This window comes from Apteryx rowi, unplaced genomic scaffold (assembly GCF_003343035.1).
Source record: "Apteryx rowi isolate R43461 unplaced genomic scaffold, aptRow1 scaffold_469, whole genome shotgun sequence".
Lineage (NCBI taxonomy): Eukaryota > Metazoa > Chordata > Aves > Apterygiformes > Apterygidae > Apteryx > Apteryx rowi.
Genome location: NW_020450726.1, coordinates 152,236 through 179,264, shown reverse-complemented (window position 1 = coordinate 179,264; position 27,029 = coordinate 152,236). Strand labels below are relative to the sequence as shown.

At 39.1% G+C, this 27,029-nt stretch overlaps 1 protein-coding gene across 7 annotated transcripts in view; it reads left to right on the top strand.

Annotated features, from left to right (window-relative positions):
* TRIO (trio Rho guanine nucleotide exchange factor) overlaps window positions 1-27,029 on the top strand; it is a 254,157-nt gene that overhangs the window by 220,004 nt on the left and 7,124 nt on the right. For 3 of the 7 annotated variants that reach the window (XM_026077921.1, XM_026077922.1, XM_026077923.1), the window contains 17 exons: window positions 1,231-1,326; window positions 3,304-3,452; window positions 4,249-4,315; window positions 7,305-7,408; window positions 8,080-8,149; window positions 10,296-10,385; window positions 10,987-11,079; window positions 11,703-11,753; window positions 11,959-12,036; window positions 12,903-13,094; window positions 14,122-14,299; window positions 15,177-15,946; window positions 20,195-20,442; window positions 21,261-21,399; window positions 21,759-21,786; window positions 22,748-22,910; window positions 25,574-25,695. In XM_026077921.1, the coding sequence (XP_025933706.1) occupies window positions 1,231-1,326; window positions 3,304-3,452; window positions 4,249-4,315; window positions 7,305-7,408; window positions 8,080-8,149; window positions 10,296-10,385; window positions 10,987-11,079; window positions 11,703-11,753; window positions 11,959-12,036; window positions 12,903-13,094; window positions 14,122-14,299; window positions 15,177-15,946; window positions 20,195-20,442; window positions 21,261-21,399; window positions 21,759-21,786; window positions 22,748-22,910; window positions 25,574-25,695 (2,638 nt within the window). Of the gene's footprint in view, window positions 1-1,230; window positions 1,327-3,303; window positions 3,453-4,248; window positions 4,316-7,304; window positions 7,409-8,079; window positions 8,150-10,295; window positions 10,386-10,986; window positions 11,080-11,702; window positions 11,754-11,958; window positions 12,037-12,902; window positions 13,095-14,121; window positions 14,300-15,176; window positions 15,947-20,194; window positions 20,443-21,260; window positions 21,400-21,758; window positions 21,787-22,747; window positions 22,911-25,573; window positions 25,696-27,029 lie in introns of those variants that run through there. The other 4 variants (XM_026077924.1, XM_026077928.1, XM_026077927.1 and 1 more) reach the window with 4 other exon arrangements.

The window sequence follows — 27,029 nt, the reverse complement described above, 5'->3', positions numbered from 1 at the left end:
TTTATTTTTTGGATAAGCAGTATTAAAGTTTCAAAATCAGTTATATTAATATGAAACTAATTAGTTTTGGTTTTTTGTTCTCTCTTTTTGTTAACTCTGACACAGCATTATGTTGACTTGTGTTCTGTCTCTGCTTTGGCTCAGTTCCCCTATCTTTCCATTTAAGTTTCTGTATTTCCTCTGCTTACTCAGCCCCTATTTTCCTTTCTGAATAAGGCAAATACAAGGCAAACTACCTGAAACCTGTGTAGTTTTGTTTTGTTTTGTTTTTTAATTGAATCATGGGGAGCCTTGCAACACCCATCCTTGATTTGAGCAGAATCTCCTGTGTTAAGTCATTGTACGTGCCATTTCTTTGTCCAAACGTTTGGAAACGTTTGCAGGACAGCCTACCCTGCGCTACTTGATGTTCGCTGTGCTGCTTGTAATATGAAGTAGGGCTCATATTACACCCCATTTCCACTTTCCAGTTATTTAATGATAAATGTAACGTGCAAACCACCCTGTGTTTGCAAATTACTGAGACTGAATTGAATGGCCCTCTCCCAGGATCCTTTACTGTGAGACCTTTTACCTTCAGTTGTATCTATAAAATGGCATTTTATAGCTTGTGAGGCCAGAGACCTTCTGTACTCTACACATACCATTGGGGAAAATGGATGGCACAAGGAATGGTGAGCTCGATTTCCCTTCTGAATCTGGGCAGTGTAGTCCAGCTGCTTTAGAAGAGTAGATGCCCCTAAGTTACTCGTGTGTGTGTGGTTTTTTTGTTTGTAGCTTAATTGATGTTTCCTACTGTATTTTAAGCATCTTGGTTCCCATTTATTTTTCTGCAGTTGTTGCTTTGTTTAACCAGCAAAAAAAAAAAAAAAAAAAAAAAGTTTGCTGTCCATCCAGTCAGCTCAGGCAATTTTTATAGCTATTTGTCAGGTTTTATAGTAATCAGCAAGTTAATGGATATTTTCTCGACTTCTAATCCATGTAGAAACAGGATTTTATTTTTTTTATGCCAGTAGTTATAACAGAAGTCAAGAAGATCTTTCAACATATAACTTTTGCGGGGGTTACCTAAAATTTCCAAATCAACTTGCGTAAGCTGGATGGGGGATGATCTTAGTATTACATTAAAGTGACAATTATTGCCTGACAGAGAAATGAAGGAGGGCTCTCAATCCTTGGACAAGTGCCAAGCTAACTCCAGGATTCTCCTCCCTTTATGTCCCTGTGCAGACATCTTCTCGATTACTGGTGCGGCCGACCAGCTCCGAGACACCCAGTGCTGCAGAACTAGTCAGTGCGATTGAAGAGCTTGTCAAAAGTAAAATGGTGAGGCTGACTGGCAGATTCACGTGTTAATGAAGTTGAGTCTTGAAGTCCCAACTTGCTATTCAACAACTAGCCCCGTGCCTGTCCTGAGCATATACCTTTGACTTGTAAAASTTGATGTCCTGTTTCAAAAGTCATCTTCTGGTTTTGCATGCAGGTCACTTTGCACATACACTTTTGCGAAAGTGCTTACAGAATAGATGGCTATGCAGGGAGGGGAAAAATAATAAATACGGCAGGGAAGAAGGGGAAAAAGATGTATCTGTGTACTATTAGTACCATGAATGCTAAGTGCCAGGGTTACTCTGATTTGCGTGATAGACCTTTGTTAGAAGAAACCCTGAAACTAAATTTACAGTAAATCTTGCAGACTTTAGCGGTAAAATAGATGGCGTGAATGTCTTTGCCTGAGGATTATCTAGCTGTTCTATAGGCAACATGACAAGGGAGAAATATCTAAAAAAGTAGGAAAGGATCATTTTGTATGTTAGCTACTCTTTCCTTGCTTTGCAGTGTTTGCTAACAAATTAAGTAGGAGTGGCTTGTGTCTCCTTTTTAAAGTTTCTGTGTTTGAAAGCTTATATGTTCCTGAAGATGCTCACTGACAAAGAATAGGGTGTACGGATAATTCCGTGAAGTCCCTCCTTCCCTCAATACTTTTACAGTCTGCCTTTTGCAACATAGACCATGCTGGGCTTAGTAATAAGTGTGCAGTGCCACTGTGAAAACTCTACAGTGAGTTGCAACATGGCAACCCCATGTTACCAGAGGCTGATGTTTACCAAGCCCTTTCTTGATTAAAGCAACTTTGAATTTTCAAATGAGAAATTTGGATTCCCATTTCATATTTTCCCATTCCAAAGAATACACTTGACTTGTATTGCTACATGAAATAATTTTTGCATTCTTGTGGAGTGTTAACTTTGCTTTTTATTTCCATTGCACCAGAAGAGCGGGCAAGAAGTCGTCAAAAGAAAAATTCAAAGCAGCCTTTTCTAAATGTGAAGTTTGATAGTCCACATGTCTTTCAGGCAGCCTAGCAGTGGATTTAACTCAATGATTCCTGTATATAGTCCCTGGTGGGCAAGTTCTCATTTCACACTTCTAGCCAAAGGTCAGATTCTCCTGGTTTTCAGGCCATCTCTTTGTGTCATATCATAATTGGGTTTTCACTTTTTGTGGGGAGAGAAAAAAAAATACAGCTGAACCCCGCCCTGGTGAGGTAAATGTGATACATAACTGTAGCTTGATCCAAGACTATGGTTTTGAATTGAAGAGGCCCAATAAAAACATCATAGAAGCTTCTTCATATTCTTTTTCTCATGGCTGCTCCACCCATTTGACAAGCAGAAGACTGCAGAGTCTGTACTCAGGATGGCAAGATAGTAGAGGGAGATAATCTATCTAGCAAAAGGCATGGGGACTCTTTCCGAGGATCTGAACTGTCATGAAGCTCAAAAGCAACACTGGCAGTGTAAAAGTCCATTATTTTCTTCACCAAATCAGTATTTTGTCTAGTTAATATGACAGTGTCTGACGAAGAATGTCACTTTTGTTGTGATAAAAATGTAACATCCGAAGAATCCCCTTTAAAGATGTCCTATTTATTATCAAAAGTAACTTGCTTACAAAAGGACTGAAGTATGACAATGACATACAGAGTTGTAGCTTCCATCACAGAAGTACTGAAATCCTGGTCAGGATACTCTGACGTTCAGCCCTTGCTGCTCAAACCACTGAACTCTCTTCTTTTCCTATAAAGGATGGACTGGCCTATTTTAAATATGCTGTTTTAAAGGTTATCTATCCTGAATAGTCAAGATGTTGTTGGTTGGTTTTGTGGAAGCTTGAGACCTCCCTTGCCAAACTGCAGTAATTGACCTCCTATAGGTTCCCATATACAGCTGTACTTATGTGTGTCTTGTGAAAAAAGGGGGAATGAGCCATTATTGCTGTCTTTCTCAAATACCTTCTCAGGCCCTTGAGGACCGTCCAAGTTCCTTGTTGGTAGATCAAGGTGACAGCAGCAGTCCATCCTTCAACCCTTCAGACAACTCCCTTCTCTCCTCCTCATCACCCATAGATGAGATGGAAGAAAGGAAATCCAGCTCCTTAAAAAGACGACAGTAAGACCACGTTTTCACTCTGTTTTTTGATTACATTTTGAAAAGATAAATGGAATGTTAGAAACTGTCTGTTTTGAACTGGCAGCAGAAACTGTTAGTCTGGAAGGGAGGGGAGGATTATGTTAGGTGTCAAGCATGCAGTCACCTTATGCAAAAAAAAATTTTCTCAAATACTAGCTGCAATTTCAATTTCTTGTGACTTTTAATTTCAACCATATCTGTGTTTGACTTTTATCATGTGTCAGTCTCAGCTATTAGGAGAAAGATGCTGATTTTTAAATATTCAAAGGGCTATTAGGCTTCAGAAAACTGATCTTCCCTCTTGTCCTGTTCCCCCGCACCATTCCCCCATGGACTCCTAATTTCTGTATGTAGTAGTGAACTGTTACCATGGTAGAACAAAAACATGCCTGGTTTCAAGAAGTATTTAAATCTCTGGGAAGAAATAACTCTCAGTTCATAAACTTCAGTGTCTCCTGGGGTGGTTTTTTTTGTTTCTTTTTGTTTTTTTTTTTCTGACCAGAGACATAACAACATTTTATTTTAAACAATAGCTGAATGTTTAATTTTAATGACAAATGTAGGAAAACATCTGACTTTTGATAAACAGAATCGAGAGTGCGCTGGTTCCAAAGTTAAAGAAACATCTTGCTTGGAAAGGATTTTCGTTAATTCTTCCTTCTCAACTCCAAACATATGTGACTGCAAATGTATAAAATGTTGTGTAGCATTGTTCCTTGTTAAGAATCTGTTTCATTTTTAATGAAATATGTTCACCATTTTCTTTCCGTTGTAGCTATGTCTTACAGGAATTAGTGGAAACAGAACGAGATTATGTACGAGATCTGGGCTATGTAGTTGAGGTATGGAGTTTTTCGTTATTTTGACTTTCTGTGGTACCAGCTGTGGGGCTTAAGCCTCGCAGCTTTTTCAGAACAAAACAAAACATGGGAAGAAACTGGAAATGTGAATGTTTGCATTATGAGTTTTTTCCCCTGCAGGATTTTAATATGTTAGAAATACTGCATCAAGTCTTATTCATTTTTTTTCTTCCCATTATTGTGTGCATCTTATTGTTCTTCCAAGGAATGTAGTTCTTGGTCATTTTTTAAAATCACTGTTTCTGGCCTAATGGTATCTTAGACTAGAGATGGTTTTATTTAGCATAACTAAATTCAAAAAAGCATTGTAGCTCAGCAGGCAGAGGAACTACCCTGGATTTTGAAAGACCTACTTTCTCTCCTACTGCTGGGTTTCTCCTAGACTTCTTAGTTTCCCTTATCTATAAAATGAGATAACAATACACATCTGCCTTAAGTCTTGAACTACCACATGAAGCATATGTAAGAGCTGAGGAAATGCGCACGACAGTGAATTTCAGCCTACCGAGCTTCAGTTCTTAAACTCTCTATTTTAAGTGGAGGGAGGAAAAGAAAGAAAGGAACTAAGTTTTCCTCTAGTGGAGCTTAAATCTGGTTCCAGCTCTGAATCCTACTCCAGAGGAGCATCTCTCTCTGCCAAACTATATGGGAGCTGACAAATATTAACCTTCGAGGCAAACAAAGGTCAGCCCTATGTGAATATTCCCTTTGAGGGGGGGTCAAGCTGTTCTTGAATATCTTTTTTAATCAGTAGCACATCCTATGTTGTCCAAGTGCCTCAAGCTATTTTTTATCTGATTAATAAGCTTGGTAAGACTGATATTTAAATGTCATTTGCACATTGTGTTATCCAGTGTACTTGTTACAGACTGTGGAGCTTGCGTTAAGTTTTGCAGAGCTTTCACCACAGCAAGTCTTGAACAATTATTTTTAATGGCTAAATTGAAAATCAGTTTTTATTAACTGTACTTGCTTTCCCTATCATTCCATGTGACTCTTTTTCCCTACTTTTAAACAGTTAGTAGGCTTTACGAATCAATGTATTTAATCTTCTTAATTGCTTATTTGTGTACGTAGGAGGACTTAAACTCTGTGAATCCACAAAAATCCTCAATTTCCCTTCTGTTACTGTTTGCTTGCTCCATTCATTTGTTGCATTACGAATTAATTTGGGCCTCGATCCCCCTAACACTTCAGTAGGTGTGTAACTTATCTCAGGTAACCTTAGCAATACTACTGAAGTGAGTAATGTTGTATATCTTGCTCTTGCTTATGTCATGATGCTAGGTTTTAAATGGTGAGCCGTTTCAGGCAAGACATTCTTCTAATGCAGTTAAATGACATTCTAAGTAATGATGCTTATGTCTGTTTAAACAAAAAATTGTTCTTGGGAAAATAAAAGATAAGGCAGACTATCTTAGGAAGGACACTGCATGCTGTTGTTGCTGCTACCAGTTTGAACACAGTCTAACTGCATTTTTCTATTTAGGCACCAAACTTGATCAGCTTAAATTATTTTACAGTTAGATTTAAAACTGTTATTTAACCCACTGGTTTCTGAAAAACATTTTTTCCCTGGATCTATACATTTCCTTAAGGAAGTTGATTAACAGACTTGTAACTGCATCAAAGGCCATTCCTTAGGTGAAGTCTGTGCTGAATATATTCCAGACACTGAAGGCTTTAAATGTGTTGGACATTTACACTGCACTGATATTTAGTTTATACGTGAGATAAAATGCTCACACATGTAAAATGTTCTTTCTTACACTGTGCTTGAAGGTCAGTACTGTTACAAAATGTCTTAAGTAATCTGAAATTATTCTTTTTCCTCTCTTATCAAAAAGCATCTTTTATTTTTTCATGTTTTATTGAGAAAGGACAATGAAATAATTTCACATGTCAGCTTTAGTTTATTCTGATAGGGAATTTTGTATTGATGTCGATAACTGAACAAGGAATTTTAGAAGTATGCAGATGAAGATCAGTTCATATATTTTTCAGTTCACCTTTCTCACAGAAGCATTAAAAATATTGTTGGTGAATTTTATTTTAAAAGCACTTATAACAGATGCATACTTTCCCCCAATATTTCAATAGTTGTTTTGCAGTATTTAAAGGATAACAGATCTTATTTGCATAGCTAGCAAAATAGTTCATAGTGAAAACGCTGGGTGTCAAAATATAAACTCTGCTAAATTAAAACATACCTGGCTAATAAGGTATAGAAGTATTAGAAAAAAATAGAAGGAATAGAGTTGCATGAGTACTGAGAGACTTAAAAATACTCCTGTGTGTGTCCGATTACGTGATAGGATTGCAGGGAGAGACAAGTATATATATACCAAAAAAGAGAAGACAGAACTACTGGAAAATGTAAATGGACTTATTGCAACCAGAATACTTGCAAATAGAATTGATGTTCAGTTATTTGGTGTACAATTTGCTCATGCTGTGAATATTAGTCCGTGCACTGCAGTTCCATTTGCAGTGCAACTGCTTTCTTTCGCAGCTAATTTTGTGTAGAGTTCGTTTGGATGTCTGAAATAAGAAACCCTGAGAAAAGTAGTGCTGAAGCCAGTTCAGTGGCTCTGACTTGTACTTGGTAGCAGCTCTAGCTGGCCCAAGCAGTATAACTGCTCCAGGCAGTAARGAGAGGGCTGCAGAATTTTCCACTGTGCTTTGAGAGAGTTCATCTCTCTGCACAGGCTCAATTAGCTAAAGTGAATGAATCTTCCTAGCACTCTGAGCTGTGTTGTGCAGGCAACCTCAAGCCAATTCTTGAGGTTTTGTGTCATGCTCTATGTTATGTTATTTTATACAGCAGTTCTTCTGTTTGATTGTTTTTGTGTCCCAAAAAAGTGGTTGTCATAGACTATTTTGAAGGCATCTGGGGAAAGGGGGATTAAAAGACAACTCTCACCTTTTTTAAGTTGGAAGGTTCACAGTGAATTGCCTTGGGGTGTTGCAGGGTTACATGGCACTTATGAAGGAAGATGGCGTACCYGATGACATGAAAGGCAAAGACAAGATTGTATTTGGAAACATTCACCAGATTTATGACTGGCACAGAGAGTACGTATATCTGTAATCCAAAAGTCACTTGATGAACAAGCTTACCTATGTAGTACTAGATTGACTTAAAGACATTTTTTTCCCTCAGATATTCAGAAACCAGGTACCTATAGTTGGTCCTGCACTTTGAGTTGTAGATACTTATTTAGAAGATTCACCTTACAAATTTTGGTATGAAGATTTGCTTTAAACAAGGTTGCTTATATACAGCAAGTGCTTCAACTGAGAATCTATAACATGGGTAGTATTGTATGCAGAAGTTTGTATGTTTTTTTTGAGTTTTTGGTTTTGAATGTGTCTTCTCTAAGAAAACAGTCTTTTAAGAATTTGTTACAGTTTAGCATGGCAATATGAGCACCTCAGGCACTCAGACTAGGTGGGAGAGAGGTTTCAATCCATATACGAGATAAATGAATCTTATTTATGAGCACCAGCATTTCTGCTTCTGGGCATGTATTTGGTGCATCTCTTCAGAATCTGTTACAAAATACTACACTATTTCCATTAAGAACCTGTACATACTTCACGTTAACATCCTTCACTTTAAGAACATCCAAAGCTGTTGATAGGGGACATAAAGTACACATTGCAGTAAGACTGCTTTGCCTTGCAAGGACCTGTTGCCATATTATGTGCTATGAGAAAAAAGTACTTACTCTGTTTATGTTCAGCTTCTTTTTAGGAGAGTTGGAGAAGTGCCTTGAAGATCCAGAAAAGCTGGGATCCCTGTTTGTTAAGCATGTAAGTACAAACATAATCTTGGGCAAACTGCAATTGTTATTGCTGACTGACATGTTTGATTATTAAGGATTTATCTGTGGTACAGCACATCTAAAAAAGTGCTATAAAATATTCTCCACTGTAAAAGGTGGAGGGGAGAGAGTTTATAAAAGGCTATAAATGAACTAGAGAATCTAGGTTTTGTTTGCAGCATCTTCCTGTGGAGAGGAAGCTTGAACATGGGCCCTGTTTCTCAATTCAGTTCCAGTTCTGCGCTAGGGAGGTGTCATTTCATATGACCAGAAACACCTGTCTTCCAATCATAGATATATTAATGCTGTACTGTGGAACACAGAAACCAAAAATAGGAAAGATGCTGGTGGTTCTTACTTGTTTCAATGCAAATTGGTAACTGTTTCAATGCAAAGTTTTGGTAACTCTCTAGTTCTATATCCTGTCCCTTTTGAGACTCACACTAGTGGTTGGGCTTCCTCCCTCTTCACTTGGGGAAGAAACTATAATTGCCAGAAATTTTTGAATTTTAATTTTAGTCCAGTACTCTTCATAGCTTTACCCAGGTCCCTTTCTTTCTCCTTTTGTTTATTTATTAAAAGGAATGACCATGTGATACATCCAGATATTATAACACTTTGGAAGGAAACAAGAAGAATAGTTCTTGAAAGGATAATTTTCTAAAATATGTCAAAATTCAAGACATGCTTGACACGCCACTATACAGTTTTCCCCCACATTTTTGTTGTTGTTTTCTCTTTGTATAGAAGTACAGTGTAGTATCTACTTGAGCTGAGGTCTCTAGGTACTCTAAATCACCCAAGGTAACAGAAGTGGAACTTGGTCTGTTAAATAGGGTGGTTTGCACAAGCATGCAAAGACTGAGGACTAGATGAAAGCAAGCTTAAAGGGTTTCTGATTTCCCACTGGCCTGTAGTCAATGTCTGGGTAGCAAAAAAATCATGGAACCAAGCATTAATGGAAAAGTAATCTTGGAAGTCAGGCCTAGTTCCTGGTCTAATGAGGAGGAATGAGCTGTTTCACTTCAGGGGGCTTTAAAAGAAAGCAGGAGGAGAGGAGAGAATCCTGCCACTGGTAAGACAGGAACAGTGAAGGAGTAACTTTCCTTTTTCTGACTGCTTTTTTACTTTCTCCTGGCATATTTGTAACTGGATTGTCATTAAAAGGCACCCTTATCGCTCCAGATGGAAAGGCAAGCTGTGGTGCTACTGCCACATCCTCTAGCAAAATCCTATCAGCTAGGACATCCAAGTTCAGTTCTTGCTCTTAATCTATTTCTTGTGTCCTTTTCAATCTCTGCCTTGTTTCTTCCTTTTTTACTTTCCATTTGTCCTCATGGGTCAGTACTCTGCAAGTCTCTGACCAGCAAAGTCTGTAACAGCAAACCAGTCCTGGCAAAATGATGCAAGAATGCCTGAAGCAGATTTTGGAGTAAATGATAGGCACATATGGTGCATCTGTGTTTCTTCACCAGCAAAGCAGTAATCAAAAATGAACCTTAGAGGCAGAAGTTATGCTTACTCTTTTTCTTTGTTGCCTTTGGTCTTAAAAACACACAAAATACAGGATCAGACCTCAAAAATACCAATGCCACCGTTTCCAGGCTACATCACCTACTTCCTGCTAAAGCTCCAACAAGACAGCTAATGGGAGATATAAGACTGACAAACCAACTTTTTCTCCTAACTACTGTCTACAGTTAAATAGGATGAGGACATTATTATAATGTATTAGAATAATAATTAGATTATTAAAATAAAATAAATATTCAAATAAAAAAACAAAATATTTTAAACACTTCAACCTGTGTTTTTGCTAAAAGAAAAATTTAACCTTTTCTACCTTTTTCATGGTTAACTTTACTGTGAGGTTTATCAAGCTGTCACCACTGAACAACTGATGTTCTGAAGTATTCATAGTGGTGACAATTTTTTGACTTGTGTTGCCCTTCTGAAATCATAATGATATTCCCCAGTAAGTATGGTTTCAGATCTGTAACTTCTGCATATGTAGCTGCTTCTTTTCCCCAAAAGGACCTTTTTTATGTTTAGACTTTCAAACAGCTGTACTTCTTAAGTAATACTCCATTTCAATCTGGCATGATAATGATCCTTCCATATCTTTGTTCTTCTAGGAGAGAAGGTTGCACATGTACATAGTTTACTGCCAAAACAAACCAAAGTCTGAGCACATTGTCTCAGAATACATTGATACCTTTTTTGAGGTAAGTTCCTGAGAGATGACACATGCACAGTGAAGGATGTGTACAGATCCTAAGCGTTATCAGATCTGCTGACCAAAAAAGAAAGGCAGCATGTGTGGCTGCTACTTTATTACTGTTTCAAATTATAAGTTATTGCCATTTCTGTTGTGATTTCTCAAGTCTTGTACGGGTTCCTAGAGATGTATTGATCTTAGAGAAGAAAACTGAAATTCAGGTATAAGATATTAATCAGTAGAGCCTTATCCTTACTAGCCTGGGCAGCTAACAGTGCTTGTGTACACCACTTGTGTGAAGGAGCAATGTTGGATGAGCAAGGATCACTGTAGAAAAATAGAATGTGTACGACCTGTGGTTGAAAAATGAATTTCTCTGTACAGTCGTTTCAAAAAAAACCACAAGGTATTGGGAGGAGATAACTACTTGGGAAACAAAGCTGATACTGATAAGGGAAAGGACTCTGCCTTTTGCTAACTGAAGATCAAATTCTGCTCTGATTTCTGCCAGTTTCTCCTCTGATAGCCATTAAAGGTGATGTATGCTACTATGTTTCTAATTAAACAAAACGATATTTTAAGCCAAAACACTGTTTTATAACCCTCAGGATCTGAAGCAACGCCTGGGCCACAGACTTCAGCTCACAGACTTGCTGATAAAACCTGTGCAGAGAATTATGAAATACCAGCTGTTACTAAAGGTAAAGTAATGTTGAGGTGAATGATTTAATATATTTGTTAATTGATATGTTTTCTCTTTTAAATATTGAGGGTGCTCTTCCACCCCTCCTCCCAAAYAGATCCCAGATCTGTAAGCAGCATAATATGATTAGTTGCCAAACATATTCAGGTAGTTATGAAAATTGCAGTAAATAGCTTGGACTGAATTTTGCTCTTTCTTAAAATGGTTTAAGACCAGATGAACTCAAGTCAGTGGCATGGAAATGCTTAGAATTTGTACCAATGTCATGTGCAGGGGAGAGGGATCTGCAAACTGTTTTCAGATGTAACTGTGGTTTGAGTTGTTGGACTCATCCTGACTTTTCCACCTATGTATCACTTAAATATTTATTGAAAAGTAAGCCTGTGTATCTCAGAGGTCACTGCCTTAATACTTGTTCTTCCATGAAATAAAACAAAATAGGGAATAAATCCTACAAAGAGAAGGAGTAACACAGAAGCTTTAAAAACAAAATCTGTTTTTTTTTAAAGTGTCTTCTGCAATCAGTCATTCTCTGACAGATGATAGAAATTCAGATTTTCTAAGATTTCTCTTTGCTGATTAATGCGTAAATAACTCATATTAGTGTTTTTCCCRTTTTAGGACTTCCTCAAATACTCTAAAAAAGCTAACCTTGACACAACAGAACTAGAGGTACTTCAGACACTTTATCTTATTGACTTGAATGCTCTTTGCTCTGTACTTATACCTGTTTTGCTCTTGTTGGGCTTGTGATTTTGGAAAGTGTTTACTTTTCACACTGCTTTCTGCTTTAAAGCAACAGTAGCAAATGAAACAAAATTCTATCCTGCAAACTCGTATTTGAAAAATTAAGCTTTGACTGTTTCATCTTTAACAGAGAGCCGTAGAGGTCATGTGTATAGTACCAAAACGGTGCAATGACATGATGAATGTTGGCCGCCTGCAAGGATTTGATGTAAGTTGTCTGGAATTTTTGAACATGTTTTGTTGCGAGTTTTTGTCAGGTGGTCTAGAAATTAACCATTAGCACTTATGTTATGGGCAGAGGTAGGGGTAGAGAGAGGGTGCTCCCTCGCAATCTGGTAAGATGGTACAAAAATTGGGGAGTGAAAAATGAAGTCTTAGCCCTGCCAAAGACTTCTTCCTGGGAAACTTTATCTGTATGGCAGTGACACTAGACTTCATCCTTCTTTGAATCTAGGAAGTGCTGGTATTATTACTGTTGCCTTTTTGACTAATGTTTGGCAAAATAGTGAATCGGTTATGAGCAGACCTGGCTCCAGCAGTGCAGACGAAGAAGGAGTTGCTAAGGTCAGTAAAGTACCTGAGGTGACTGTAGCCCTTCTTCTTACTTTGCTAAGGCTAGTGGAGATGAAAAGTGGCTATTGAAGCCATATGCATCAGCCAGACTACAGTCGCATCTACTTGCAAAGCCCTTTCTGGTTTGCAATGCATATATGAACTTGAAGTCTTCCCCTGTTCAGCACCCTGGAAGACACTGGAAGAATATATGGGAGTTACTGTGTGAGGGGTGGTTTTACCAGTGTTGCTAATAAACTCAAACTATCTCCAGTACTAATTGAAAAGGGTTTTTCTGCTTGGTTGGTTGGTTTGGTTTTGGGGAGGGTCTTTTTGTTTGTTTGTTTTGAGAAACAGCAAAGAATATCTCATCTCTCAGAGGATCAATGAATACGTGGTCAGGGACACTCTGAGAAATCAGGAAATATTACAACATTATTTTGGAATGACCATTTGCTCAAAAAGATTGATTAGAAAATAAAGAATCACACCAAATATGTTTGCACTTGCTTCTATTTTTAGGGTAAAATTGTAGCCCAGGGTAAGCTCCTGCTCCAGGACACATTTTTGGTCACAGACCAGGACACGGGACTTCTGCCACGCTGCAAAGAAAGACGAGTCTTCCTGTTTGAGCAGATTGTCATTTTCAGTGAGCCGCTAGATAAAAAGAAAGGTTTCTCCATGCCCGGATTCTTGTTTAAAAACAGTATCAAGGTAACTGTTGTATGTGAATCTTGGCTAAGTTTGTGCAGGGATCACAAAGGTAACAATTTTCTGATGTACAGTGTGGAGTCATTAGTGAATTCTAGATGTGTAATCTTAAAACACCGTGAGGTGTTTTCCTGAAATTACTTTCTACCAGATTTGTGCTCGCTCTGATGATAAATGGAAATCTTGCATCCTAGCTCTCTGATGCTTCCCCTGTGAAGCACGCCAAAACAGATGTTCTTGTTCAAAGCTGGACAAACATTCACTAAGAGTTTACTTTTCAGCTCTGCACTATGTGTACATCACATTACAAGGTCATTACAAAGAAAGGTAATAACTCTTAAGTATCCCTTCTGATGGGCTTCAGCTGAAATCAGTCCAAACATGTAGCTAACATTTGCAAGTAGTGCTAAAAGCCTTCCTCTTGGACTTGTGCTTTTTTGTACAAGTGAATCCCTGAGACAAAAGCATTTACCCCCACTTCAACCCTTCCCTGAAAAACTGCTGAGAGTGCCCACCAGCCGCCTTCCCAAAAAGTTTTGAGTCCACCCTGCATCCTCTAATTCCCTGCAGTGACCTGCGTGCCAGCTGAGCACCCTGTCCTGCTGTGGCTGGACAGCCTGCTCGGAAACATCACTGTCTTCGTAGCAGGAGCCTCCAGTGTGGGCCCTTGGTGGAACTCTCTGGTGGGCTGCATGTTTTAAATAAAACAAATGAAGAGTGGGGGCTGATGGAGAACACTCGCTTGCATTGGGCAGACCAAGATTATTCAGGCGCAGGGTGTCAATTAATAAACTGCTGCTGTGCCCTCTGGAACAAATGGTGCTGCAGAGGGAGACGGGAAGCTGTGCCAAGAACGACATGCACTGATCCTTAGCTTATTGTAATCCTTTCATTTCACAGTACTATTTTACTGAAGGAAAGGATGATTATCTGAATTACATTTGAAGATCTGACTCTGAGCTACCAAGTAAGAGATTTTAGYGGTATGTATCTCAGAAAATATACGAAGTAAATTCTCTTTTTCGTTAAGGTGAGTTGCCTTTCCCTGGAGGAAAATGTGGACAGCGATCCATGTAAATTTGCACTAATGTCAAGAACGGGCGATGTCACGGAGACCTTTGTTTTGCATTCTGCCAGTCCAGGCGTCCGCCAGTTGTGGATCCATGAAATTAACCAAATCTTGGAAAACCAGCGCAACTTTTTAAATGGTAAATGACTTGCTTTCCCTGAAAGTTCCAAATTGAGTCAAGTGACTTGTCTCTCATCTGTTGTTTCTTGGCTCTGGAACATTTTTCAAATTTCCCTTTTCCTGAGCTGGCACAGAACAGTTGGGCAAAATGTGCCACATATTTGCTTCAGAACAGATGCTATAGCATTTATTATGAGAGCGGTAGTCAGAATTCACATGGTGTTCTCTTGGTGAAATTTTCCAAATGTTTTGTAGGAGTGAATTAAAATTGGCACCGTCCTTTGTAGGGTATTTGCATACCCTTTTTAAGTAAATCCAAGTCTTTACAGGCTAAACTCAAGTGGAGTTTTAAGCATCTATTCAGAATACATTTTACTTGCATTATTTTGGTGGCCATTGTTAGCAAATCTTACTGTGGCAACAGCATTCAGACTCTGTGGAAGAAAAGTAGAAGTAGTTAGTGTCTGGCATGACACCTTAAAGTCCTTGCTGTATTTTTGTATCCGTCGGTTGTTGCCCCATCTTGATTTTCATTTATTAATTTTTTTTTTTTTAAGAGCTGTAATGTGTAGAGCAAGGAACTGAGAATTCAGAGTCATACCTGGTGTTTCCCAGTTTGGTGTGTGGTTTTTGTTTGTTTGTTTGTTTTTACTGATCTACATGAAAACACTTCTCTCTGGTTTCAGCTTTTCCATCTTTAATAAAGGTATAGCAGATCAAGAAGGGTAATACAGGAAAGTGTCTTGAGGTCTGTGGGATGCCCAGCCTTACTAAGAGAATGTGTCTTATTTGAATGGTGCTCCTTTTTGGCACTAAACATGTCCATTTCAAACTGTTCTTGTTCCATTTCCTGTCCCCCTTTCCCCAATCTCTTTCTCTCCCACCCCCTATGGCAGCCTTGACATCCCCAATCGAGTATCAGAGGAACCACAGCAGCAGCGGAGGTGGCAGCGGGAGCAGTAGTGGTAACAGCAGTGGCCCCGGCAGCTGTAGTGGACTTCCCAGCTCCAGCCGTAGCAGGCCATCCAGGATCCCCCAGCCTGTCAGACACCATTCCCCAGTCTTGGTCTCCTCTGCAGCCTCGGCCCAAGCAGAGGCAGACAAGATGTCAGGTATGTCCATTCACAATCTCTCCCTGCCACACTACAACACCTCCTTAGAAACTGGCCTGAGCCAGCCAGACAGGCACCCTCCCAATGCAGAACCGGATGGTCCTCAGAGAGAAGCTGAGCAGATTCCCAAGATGAAAGTTATTGAGAGTCCCAGGAAGACACCAGGAAACATTTCTGGCTCAGCTGATGGAGCCCAGAAAGAGTCTCGTGGAAGCTCAGAGGATGGTCGCTCAAGAAACAGCATAGGATCCCTGACGCTCGGGAAGCCAAGGCCAGGAGCCATCTCACCAATGAACTCTCCTGTCTCCACAACTTTCCCTTCACCTTTTGGTAAAGAAACCTTTCCACCCAGCAGCCCCCTGCAGAAGGGCTCCTTTTGGAGCTCCATCCCAGCATCCCCTGCCAGCCGCCCTGGCTCCTTCACTTTCCCTGGGGACAATGACTCCCTCCAGCGGCAGGTCCACCGCCACTCTTCACACAGCAAGGACACAGACCGCATGAGCACATGCTCCTCGACCAGTGAGCAGTCAGTTCACTCCACCCAGAGTAATGGGGTAAGAGCAGAGCACCTCTGTCCTGCGAGCTCTTCTAAAACCTTCCCATGCTCCCTTTCTGTGCATTACCATCACTCTCCGTACTAACTTCTGGCTCTCCAGTGCTGTACTGCCCTGAAATAATCAGCTGTTCCAATATCTTTTACACATTAAAAAAGCAAAATTGCCTACCTCTTTGTGTATGTATACATAAAACATATGCCATGACATGTATACAGACACAAAAGCAACTGCTAACATTAGATGCAATTTCTGCCTCTGCTGAAAACATAGATCACTAGGTTGATACTTACTAACTTGCTCTCCTTGCTTTTCCGTCTCTAATTTGAAGGCACATAATTAACATGACATGTAGCAGCCAGAACACCTTGGGGTATGCACTGCAGCCAGCCTGTTTTAAATCTGACTTCAAGATTTTGGCAGATTGCATTGGGGCTTTTTCCCCTGTCACACGCACATCGGCCACCATTGTCCTGTTGAGTTTTAACTTCGTTGGGACATCTACTACACACTCCCTGGGCTGCTTGATTTTGGTTTGTTTTTTTTGTTTTGTTTTTTTCCCCTTTCTCTCAGCCTTAGTTGATATACAATATTCTGTCTTTTTAAATCCCACGTCTGGTCAAGGAAGCTTCCAGCGATCCACTCAAAACAGGCAAACAAAACCTAACTAAAATATTCCTCCTTCTACCGCAACCAAAACTTCAGTGGAAAAAGTGATTCCACTTGTCGTTGCTGCTTTATAAGAGGAACTGTCGTAGGGCATCTGGAGATTCAACCTTTGAGTAGGCACATGGAGTATTTGTGCGGAAAGCTGGGGTATCAACAGAATCCACATTCTCTGTAATAACGTCCACCAGGAAATGCAACACAGTAATCACAGGGGCGTGTGCAAACATGACGCAAAAATTTTAAGGCACTTGCCATGGATGTGGTAGGCGGGTTGTGGTGCTTTTTTATTTTTATTTTTTCTAAATCACATTCGATTTTTCCTCTCACTAAGCGTTCTGTTCACAAATGTTTGTTTTTCCACTCTCTCACAACTCCTATGCAGTACCAGTTTTGCAAATCACCTAACTTGCAGTACCTTTTTAAAATGCATGCATTCTTGATAGAACTGTTTTAACGCACAGAGCTTTCTTGACTTCTTAGTTCTTAAACTTACCTTTATAATAGCCTCAGAGGAAAAAATTATGCTTTGCATGTATTGTATTTTTATCCCAATCTTCTTTCAACTTTTCATTTGGTTTAGCTCTGTCTTGTGTTTATCTTCAGTCTAGCAAAATGTGATGCTAATATATAAGTTGGGACAACTGGAGTATTTGGCAATTTTGCACAGCATGTGAATCATGGTGGTGGTACTTATATGCAGAAACAACTTGCACAGTATTAATATTGTTCCATTAAAAAAGAGAGAGAGAGGCAGAGTAACACTAATTTTCTGAAACATTTGAATTTTGATACCTCCTCAGGAAAGATGCCATAGCTTGTTTTTATCTTACTGTAAAACATAATGTCTGAATATATGACTTCTCTTTCACAACTCTGTTTCTTTTAGCTTGATAATTGAGATGGGTCATAATTGTTCATTTATAACCTCATTTCTAAACTGTATTTTAGCATGATTTCACACTGCATTCAGCAGGCTAGAGAAAATGGATTGTGAAGGTTTATTTTAAATTGATTTAACCATTTGTGTATATGTAAGTATTTACATGAACATATGGTTAAACTGCATGTGGAAGCCCATGTGTACATATGCAAGGCTTTTAGTGTGACAGCTGTAAGAAAGGTTACTTCTAAGGAGAGAGAGGGGTGGTTCTTGTTAATTTTTCAGGAGTATGGGAGCAATTTTTCAGGTTTTGATTGTACACCCCTCTCTGTAATCCTGTATTTGAGGTCAGTGATGACCAGCAAAACTTGCAGTAGAAAATCAGTTACTGTACAAGAGTAATTACTTCCTTGCAAGGAAAAAGAGAAGACTCTCTTCCTGGGGTGAGAATAAATTCTTATATAAACACATTCACACAGGAGAAAGGTCTGGTAACTGCTAAGTGACAACTTTTTAACAGATTTATACGTCCTTGTTCAAAATAAGAAATATTCAGAGTTCAATCTAATCCTTTAGGATTGAACTATGAAGAAGATTTTGATGTGTTACAGGGAGGTCAGTCCTGCAGTTATAGAAATACTGCTGCATGCTAAGAAACAGTATGTTCAGGAATAGTGTGTGAAGAAAGGTTTGGGGTTGGGGATGGTTTTGCTCCTTCAGCCTTCCCCTCCTCTTCCCCCTTTAGGTCTAACAGAGGGAATTAATAATAACTTGCTATGAAGCTAAAAGAATCTAGCAAATTGTCATTTTACTCTAAGCAGTGACTGAAAATAAGGTTTGTGGGTTTTTGATTCTGCTGTTTCTGGTTTGTCTGAAGCATGGCAAGGCCTTGCTGAATACAACAGATCATGTAGACAGTCCTCTGAGCCAGTTCAACTGGCTCTTCTCCCAGACCAGCTGGAGTCACACATCTCCAGGATGAATCTTTCCCTTGCATAGCATTGCCTTCAGGATCATAGTAGAAATAAAGACAGTATGGACTTGAATCACCGAGTCAAATAGGTAGTCCAGTCAGAATAAATCTACAGACTTAGGGGAAATGCGAGCACCAGTGTGCTGGACAAGCTATAAATGAGTAATTTGAGACAGTTCCTTTCCAGATATCTTGATTTCTCAGTAGACTAGACAGACAAAACACCCTCGGGGGAAGCACAGGCAGTGAGACAGAGCAACTCGTCCAAAGCCATGAGCAGATTGGAACAGAACATGCTGTTCAGGGCTCCCCATGTACCAGGATGTCCACTGAACCCTGCTGCACCTCCTCAACACCGTGGAGATGAATATTTGATCTTTTTGAGAAAAGAGATGACACTTATTCTTGCCAGCCAAACTTTCACTTGCTGCTAGCACATACCTATGGCAGTCACTCTGTATGAGCCATAGTAGCCTCCAGCTACAGCTGGGTACAGCTGGCTTGCTGCAATGTGCAGGTCACCAACTTGGCCACTACTAGGTGACAGCAGCCCCTCACTGATATCAACCTGAACCAGTTTGAAGTAAGAACACACACACACACCCCTGCCTCATGTCGTATTGTAAATGGGCCGTTCACTTTGTTTTCAACTTGTTTCAAGAAGGAAACCACTTATTTCAAGGAATAGGTTGCACAACTTGATAATAATTTTCAAACTTCTATTTATTAAACCTCATATGGGAAATGGAAGCATGGGCAAAAACAGCCTTACTTTAAGAAATGGAAAAATAATTCCTAGCGAAGTCACAGCCAGGAGAGATCTTTTTGGTTTGAAAACCCTTAGTAGTGTGATTTTTTTTTTTTTTTTTTTTTTTTTAAATACACCTGAGCAAATGCTCAGTGAGTAAACAAAATTCATGAACACTAGCCGAAAGTACAAGGTAAGCATCTAGGAACACACAGCTATCCTAGTGACTAGAAATGAGATTTCCAACTTTATTCTGATAGTTCAGTGGGCCTATTTTGCCCAAGAAACTTGAATAATTTTTTAAATTCAGTAATTTTACCTCATCCCATGCATTTAAAGGAACAAATCTGATTCTACAGATTCAACCAGTGAGAAGCCTTGAGCTTTTAAGAGAGATATTATCAAAAGCCTATTTTATTCTTTTGTACCTTGACATGTTTAACATGCAAGAGAAGGCTGATGTCTGAGATCTGACAAATTGTGCTAGGAAAGACTGTTTATATTTTTCATTGTTGGAGTTCCCAGTGTTTATGAAGTGAAGTCTTAACTGGTTACATTTTTGAAACTACACCTATAAGACTTCATGATGAATTGTCCCATGTGCTGTATTGTAGTTTTGTTACCTGATAAAGATGATCAGTAAAGGATTCAGTGTCAGAGCCTGAAAGGAAGATAAGTTGCTGGCTATGTATAAACTGAGTCTTAGTAAAATAGAGAGAAAGTAATCTTGAGGAAAAGTAACAGGAATAAATTTCTGCTGCTTCTGTAAGTAATGGTATTCAAAAATCAAACTAATTTACACAAGATAGACACAGCCAGCTCTAGAAGAGAAATCCTGGCTCTTTGACTGTGCCTTAAGCTGTGTAGATTATGCAGATCTTGGTTATAATGGTGTGGGCTGAAAATAGCCTGTCTTCTTCGTGAACTTTAAACTTGGTTCTCCCCCCCCCCCTTTGTGCTTCCACTTGATACTTGCAGAGTGAAAGTAGCAGCAGTAGCAATATCTCCACCATGCTGGTGACACACGATTACACGGCAGTGAAGGAGGATGAGATAAATGTCTACCAAGGAGAGGTCGTGCAGATTCTAGCCAGCAACCAACAGAACATGTTTTTGGTGTTCAGAGCCGCCACTGACCAGTGCCCCGCAGCCGAGGGCTGGATTCCCGGCTATGTCTTGGGGCATACCAGTGCAGTCATCATTGACAACCCTGATGGAACCATCAAGTGAGTGTCTGGACATGTATAGAAGGGAAGAAGTAAGAAAAACTTCCAATTTAGACGAGGCTTTGAGCCTTTTAAACCCGAAGTTGAAGCTATCTTTGAGAAATAAGCATCAAGTAAGATGAATGTGTAAGAGGTGTCTTAGCACACTTCCAACTACAGGATAGTAAAAAAGAACCCAGAAGAACATATTCTTTATTTTAAAAAAAAAACACCAATTTGTGCAGTCTTCTGGGAAAAAAAGATAAAATAATACCTAGTTTAAGAGCAGCAAGTTACTGACTKACTTAATGGTATGAGTTGCCAGGCAAGACATCTTTGTTTAGGAAGACAGTAATAAATGTTTGTGCCAAGTGGAATGAGATTTCAGTTTTCCTAGCTTTCCACTGTGAGCCACAAATCATTTGAAATTGGCTGGTTGTGCTAGGAAGACTTCTCTCAACTCTGTAATGGGGAAAATTATGTCATATCAGACTTCCTACCAGCTTTAATGTAAAGCTCATATAGACTGTATTAGAGATGGATTTTATGCTGTTCATTGCTCAGTTGAACTGACAGTGTGTATTTTCATATTGAAAGTTTACCACTCCAGCAAAGATTTCAAGAAATACTACACTAAATACTAAATCTTACCAGTTTGCTTACAGTTTTAACTAAGGTTAGCATGTCTTATGAAGTATGCAATGTATTTCATTTCACTATCTATTAATACAATGAAATAATGTTGAAGCATACTTTACCGACAGCATTCAAACTAGAAAGTATAACACATAGCAGAGAGTTGAAAAAAATTGATCAAAGTTTTAATGTTCTGCATTCAGGAAGTCAATGTCTTGGCACACAGCACTCCGTTTAAGGAAGAAATCTGAGAAAAAAGATAAAGACGGCAAAAGGGAAGGCAAGCTAGAAAATGGTTACCGCAAATCCCGAGAAGGACTTGCCAACAAGGTTTCTGTAAAGGTAAATGTTACAAAGATGTAGTAGTTTCCAAAAATAGTCATGTTGGGGTTTCTTTAAAATCTAGCCTCTAGTTTTAGCTTCTGTCAGAATTTCACAGCAAGGAAATGGATGCAACAGTGGCTTTAATGGACTGTGTTTGTCCAGATCCAAAACAGGAAGATGTAATCTTTGAGCCTGCATTTGTGGTACTGCATAAGGATACTGCAGGAAGAGTAGTGCAGTGCTGAAATTCTGATGTCCAGATGTTTCTTGGTTCTCTGTGGGTGCACCTAACTTCTGCTCTCACTGTGCTTTTTCTACCATTCTTTAATTTAGTATAAGGTTATAAGGACATTAATTCTTTAATTTCTCCTTTTCAGCTTCTCAACCCCAATTACATTTATGATGGTAAGTTGTTTTAATCTTTAAGAATATAATTTGCTGAAAGCATAGTTTACTTTGTTTAAATTCACTTGAAATGAATTACATTAGGAACTGAGTGTTTTCTGTCAAAATACATGTAGGGGTTTGGGGTGGGTGGTTTGTTTGTTAGTTTTTTAGACAAGAGAGATAATGAAATATGTCAGAGCTTTTAAGATGCAAGACTTTTTTTTTTTCCCACATGTCCAAAACAACATAAAACACACAGACTGTATGTTGTGCTTTTCAGAAAGATTTATGCTGTCTTCCTTTCCTAATGTGTTTGCACTGAGACTGTACAGAATTTGGGCTTTGCTGTATTTGCAAAATAACAGGGTCAGGAGTCGGAGACCTTCTGCTTCATTTTTCGCCTGAAACTCCAGTGAGCATTCAGGGCCTCTCCAGTGCTGGGGCTGATTAGGACAAAAATAGTGGCACTCTGGAGTGGGATCCAAACTGCTTTTTTTACTTTTATTTTTAATTTTTATTATCTTTTTTTTTTTCCGCTTGATTCACAAAATTAAACTTTTTGAGTTTCACCTGTAAGCAAAGAGGGAAACCACCGCACTGCCTCAATGGATAGGTGTTTTGTGTTCCCTTTGCAAACTTAGCTGGACATAAAGAGATCCTTGCTGAGCGTGTCCTTCAATACTTTTCACTGAAGGGTTTTCTCAGGTTACTTGCCCCAAACAGCGTTTGGTTCACCACGGTAGGTTTCTGGGTTATCCATGGCATAACACAATAGTGTCATGTCCAAGTTCATGCAGAGAAGAAGTCATTAACTCTGCAGAGCCCCAACAAGTGGCCTAGCCACTGATGTGCTCCAAGGGATAAACCCTGGAAACCTTCAGTGCCATAATACTTTGTCTTAAGTAATAAGAAAGAGAGTGTGAAAGGAATAAAAAACCAAGTTGGTGATCTTCAATTGCCATTAATTTTCCTTTTCCAGTTCCCCCAGAGTTTATAATACCATTGAGTGAGGTAACATGTGAGACAGGAGAGACCATTGTGCTTAGGTGTAAAGTCTGTGGTCGCCCCAAGGCTTCAGTTACTTGGAAAGGTCCTGATCATAATACGCTGAGCAATGACGGTCATCACAGCATCTCGTACAGGTACAGTAATTTGTATAATTCATCTCCTTACTTTAAAAGGAAAAATTCTTGTAAGCAACCCTAGTGGCCTATTTGCTTTGAGGTGTTTGGGGTGTTGTCCTCAAATACATCTCCCTCCCCCTTCCCATTGAACACCCCAAGAATAAACAAAGTGACTCATAAACACATAATGGTACTCTGATTCCATACAGAAAGCTTTGGTTGATAATTATTCAATACCTGACTTGCTGCTATCACATAAACTTCTAGAAGTGAGTGACAAGAGGTTTTGGAGTTGGAGCAAGCAAGTAAATCTTAATGGATAACCTCAGTGTCATGAGATGTCTTTAGTCTTATTATAGGGTTCCTTAGGGTGTAGTTAACCTATGTCGTACCTCTGGCAAAGATGGTAATAAGGTTCCCATCCCTGTGCCATAGTTGTTGCCCCTCAGTTGTGCCAATACAACCCTTTGTGTGGAACTGTGCTGTAAACAGGATCACTGAGGTGATCAGTGATAAAAAGCCAGCTGCTTTTCTCCTGGGGAAGATTTTTTCACTGGGCATTTTTTTTTATCTGGATCCTGGGTGGAAAAGAGAACCTCTATGAAGGAACAGGAACTGCTGAAGCCATTATATTTTGTATTTGCAACTTTGGTGCGAGATGGCTTTTGACTTTGAGGCATAAAGATGGGGTTGCCCTCAGATGGAAATACTTCACAGTTGGGATCTTCTGGAGAAGTTCTGTAACTTCCTCCGAGTATGGCTGGTGGTACCCAAATGTCATAATCAGTTGATTTTAAAAGCTGTCTAAAACCAAAAGAGAATTCAGCTGGTATTTCTGATTAGATATCACAGTAGCCACTTCTGTCACGGTAGTTCTGTCACACTGATCTAGTGCTTGAACTGGAACAGCATGCTGCAACATGCCAATGCTGTGATGTGCCATAATGCCAATCCTTCGTTTCCATTGCTAGCATACCATCATTTTCGAGGCAGATGACTGCTTTCAGAAAGCCCGCACTATGGCATTTTGCAAGGAAACAGCCTCTGGTTCCTACTAACATTATAATGCTACGATCTTCATAGCTGAAGCACTGTAACTAATGTTTTTGCTTGCTTTTAGCCTTACTGTGATAAAATTGAACAGACTAACTGGCAACTCAAATAGCTAGCTAATGAGAAAAATTGCTATATTTTGGAATGCGAAACTGCATGTTAAACTTTTTTTTTTCTGAAAAAGCATTTTTTATATACAGAAAATTCTGTTTATTGAATAACTTCAATTAGAAGAAAACTAAAAAGCCGAAAACTTCTTCATTAGTGGATACAAGAGCATGTTATCTTAGCATTTGTATGATACAGCCCAACTCATCTGCAGACTTGATAGCATGTTGTACAGTGTTTTATTTTTCTTAGTGCTGCTGCTTTTCCCTTTTCACATGGTATAATTTTTGTTATGCAGAGACAAAGGTACAGGAGCAGCTGTGCTACTGTATCCAGGACCATTGAGAGAGATGAGTAAGAGCTAGGTTCACTAGGTTTAATCACTGTGGTCTGTTACTGTTGTATGTTTATAACAGGTAAATCCTGTCGCTTGTGACTGACAGCTTTTTAAAAATAATTTTTAAATGTCCTTTAAATGAGGGGAAGGGGTTATAGTCCTATGTTAATAAAATTATATTCATTTCCCCCCTGAAATTAAGTGGTTGAGTGAAGGCTGTGGCAAATAGCTTTTGGTTTAGTCAGTCAAGTGACTTAGAGTTATTGGGATGAATCCAAAGGAAAGAAATAAGAATGATGGATAGTCTTGAATATATGCTCTATTGTGAAAGAATAACATACTTAGGGTTGTTTTGAGCCTAGAGGTGAAACGCTTGAGGGAAGGCATGCTAAGTGTTCACATTTGTAAAAGACTTGTGCAAGCTGAAGGAGATTTATCCACTGTCCATGGCAGATGGTCCAAAAAGTAATAGACATGAATTGCACAGAGGAAGATTTAAGGAGATGTGTAAAGACAAACAAAAAAGCCAGCTGAGCAGTGAGGAGGATTAAGGAAGAGTCTATAGAATCTTTCTTCTGTGGTCTCATAGCTTATTGCTGTTTCTGCCCTAGTGCAGAGGGGAAACCTAAATATCTTCCCAACCTCTTTCTCCAGGATTCTAAGGTCTCCAAAGTCATGGTGTGGTGCACCTTTTGTATTAAAGATGGAGTCCACTCCTATGAGGGATAAATGCTCTGAAAGTACAAATGTTAGATTAGCTTCCATGTGCTAGGCATCAGGGATGGAAATTAAGCTTCCAGAAAGAGCAATGATGGACCGGCTCCCTGAAGTTGTCTCAATATGACTTCTCATAACTAAAGGAGATGGAGTACAAAAATACAGGGGAAGTGCTTGATTTTTCAAATGCAAAGAAGTCTGCAAACAGGAGACAAAGTGCCAGTGAGGATGTTTGCTTTCCTGATAGTCTGTAAGATGTTCCAAAATATTTCAAAGACACAAAATGCTCTGATTCTGGTGGAGACTTCTGAAATGGCAGAGATGGGGTTAGTAATGCTTGTCCAGAAAGTGTATGGGAGCTGGAGGATAAGAAATATTAACGTTATCACCCTAGCTATATCTAATTTCCATAGTTTAAGGTCTATAAAATGAATATAAAGTTAATGCTTGCCATTATGTTTCTCAGTGACTTAGGAGAGGCTTCACTGAAAATCATTGGCGTCACTGCGGAAGACGATGGTATCTATACATGTATAGCTGCAAACGATATGGGTTCGGTTTCATCCTCTGCCAGTCTACGAGTTTTAGGTAGGCCTGTCTCTCTTGTTTGTTTGTTTGTTTGTTTGTTTGTTTCATGTAATTACATTCAAAGCATCTGAGATTTCAAGGGTAGCTACATGTCATCCATAGTACAGAAAAAAGAAAACCCTGACTCTTGAGTTTCCCTCTGTTAAGGGAGTACTATACTAGTCCTTTTCACCTGTGTTATATTACTTGTTTCAGCAGCAGTAGACACATTTTTAGGAAGTAACTAATTTGAGGTTCCTACAGACAGATTCCTACAGATCATTTCCTTGTCAAAGTCAAGGTGTGCACCTTGTCTGTCAATACAAGTTCAAACATACTGTGATAAAATCATATTTTATGGTCTGTATTCTATATTTAGTCACAATGAAACTATAGTATATTAACATTTATCATTTTTAAAATGCACAGATACCGGAGTGGCATTGCCATGTATTATTTTGTAAGCTCCTTTGCTGGAATTAAAGCCACAGTGGTTAGGAGCACATGTAACTATTTCTTCTCTTTGCGTCATGGATCCACACTGAATTACATTCTTTCAGGATCTGAAATGAGACAACCTGAGTGTATGAGGGATAGATTAAAGGAAGCCTTCTAAGATGAAAAATGGCTGTATTGTTTAGTTACTTTTTAGCCATTATACATGCAAATACAGATGCCAGGAAGACTTCGGAGGAAAGGAATGCTGTTTTTACTTAATGCATTTGATGACATAGAGATAAGCTTCAGTGTTTCATTCGTACATTCAGTTATTTTTGTCTTAGGTGTTGTGGATCCTACATTTTTAAAAGTAGGGAGAACATAATGAGGCAGCAGAGTAGTAGGCTTTCTTACATGCAGGTATAACAACTACTGCCTGGGTCATTTAATCGATTGAAAGGCCCATCCATTGGCGAGAATTAATAAATTTTAGGTGAAATAGCTCTGTCTCAAATTGTTCATGGAAAACAAAATATGATATGAAATGTTTCATTCTGTTTTTGTACATGTGTCTCAGCAGATATGGGAACTTGTACAGTTGTCCTGAACCTCTCCAAAATCCATTCTTCCCTTTTTCCCAAACAACTTCACAATTTTCTTGGAACGTTGAAACCAGACTTTGAAAGATGTGTCCCTTCAGACAACCTCTTCAATGCTGCCATTTTAAGTTCTGCTTGTTGGCAGCCACAATAAGTGCCTTATAGGCAACATAATGAGGTGGTGATTATTCCTAGCACTTCCTGCTAATTGAACCAAAGCTTTYAACAGACAACCGGTAGTTAAGCCCTATGACAGGGGTGTTGCAATAGATAAAAGGGAGAAAAGAAAGTCTTGGCCTATACACTAATGTTTGTTTT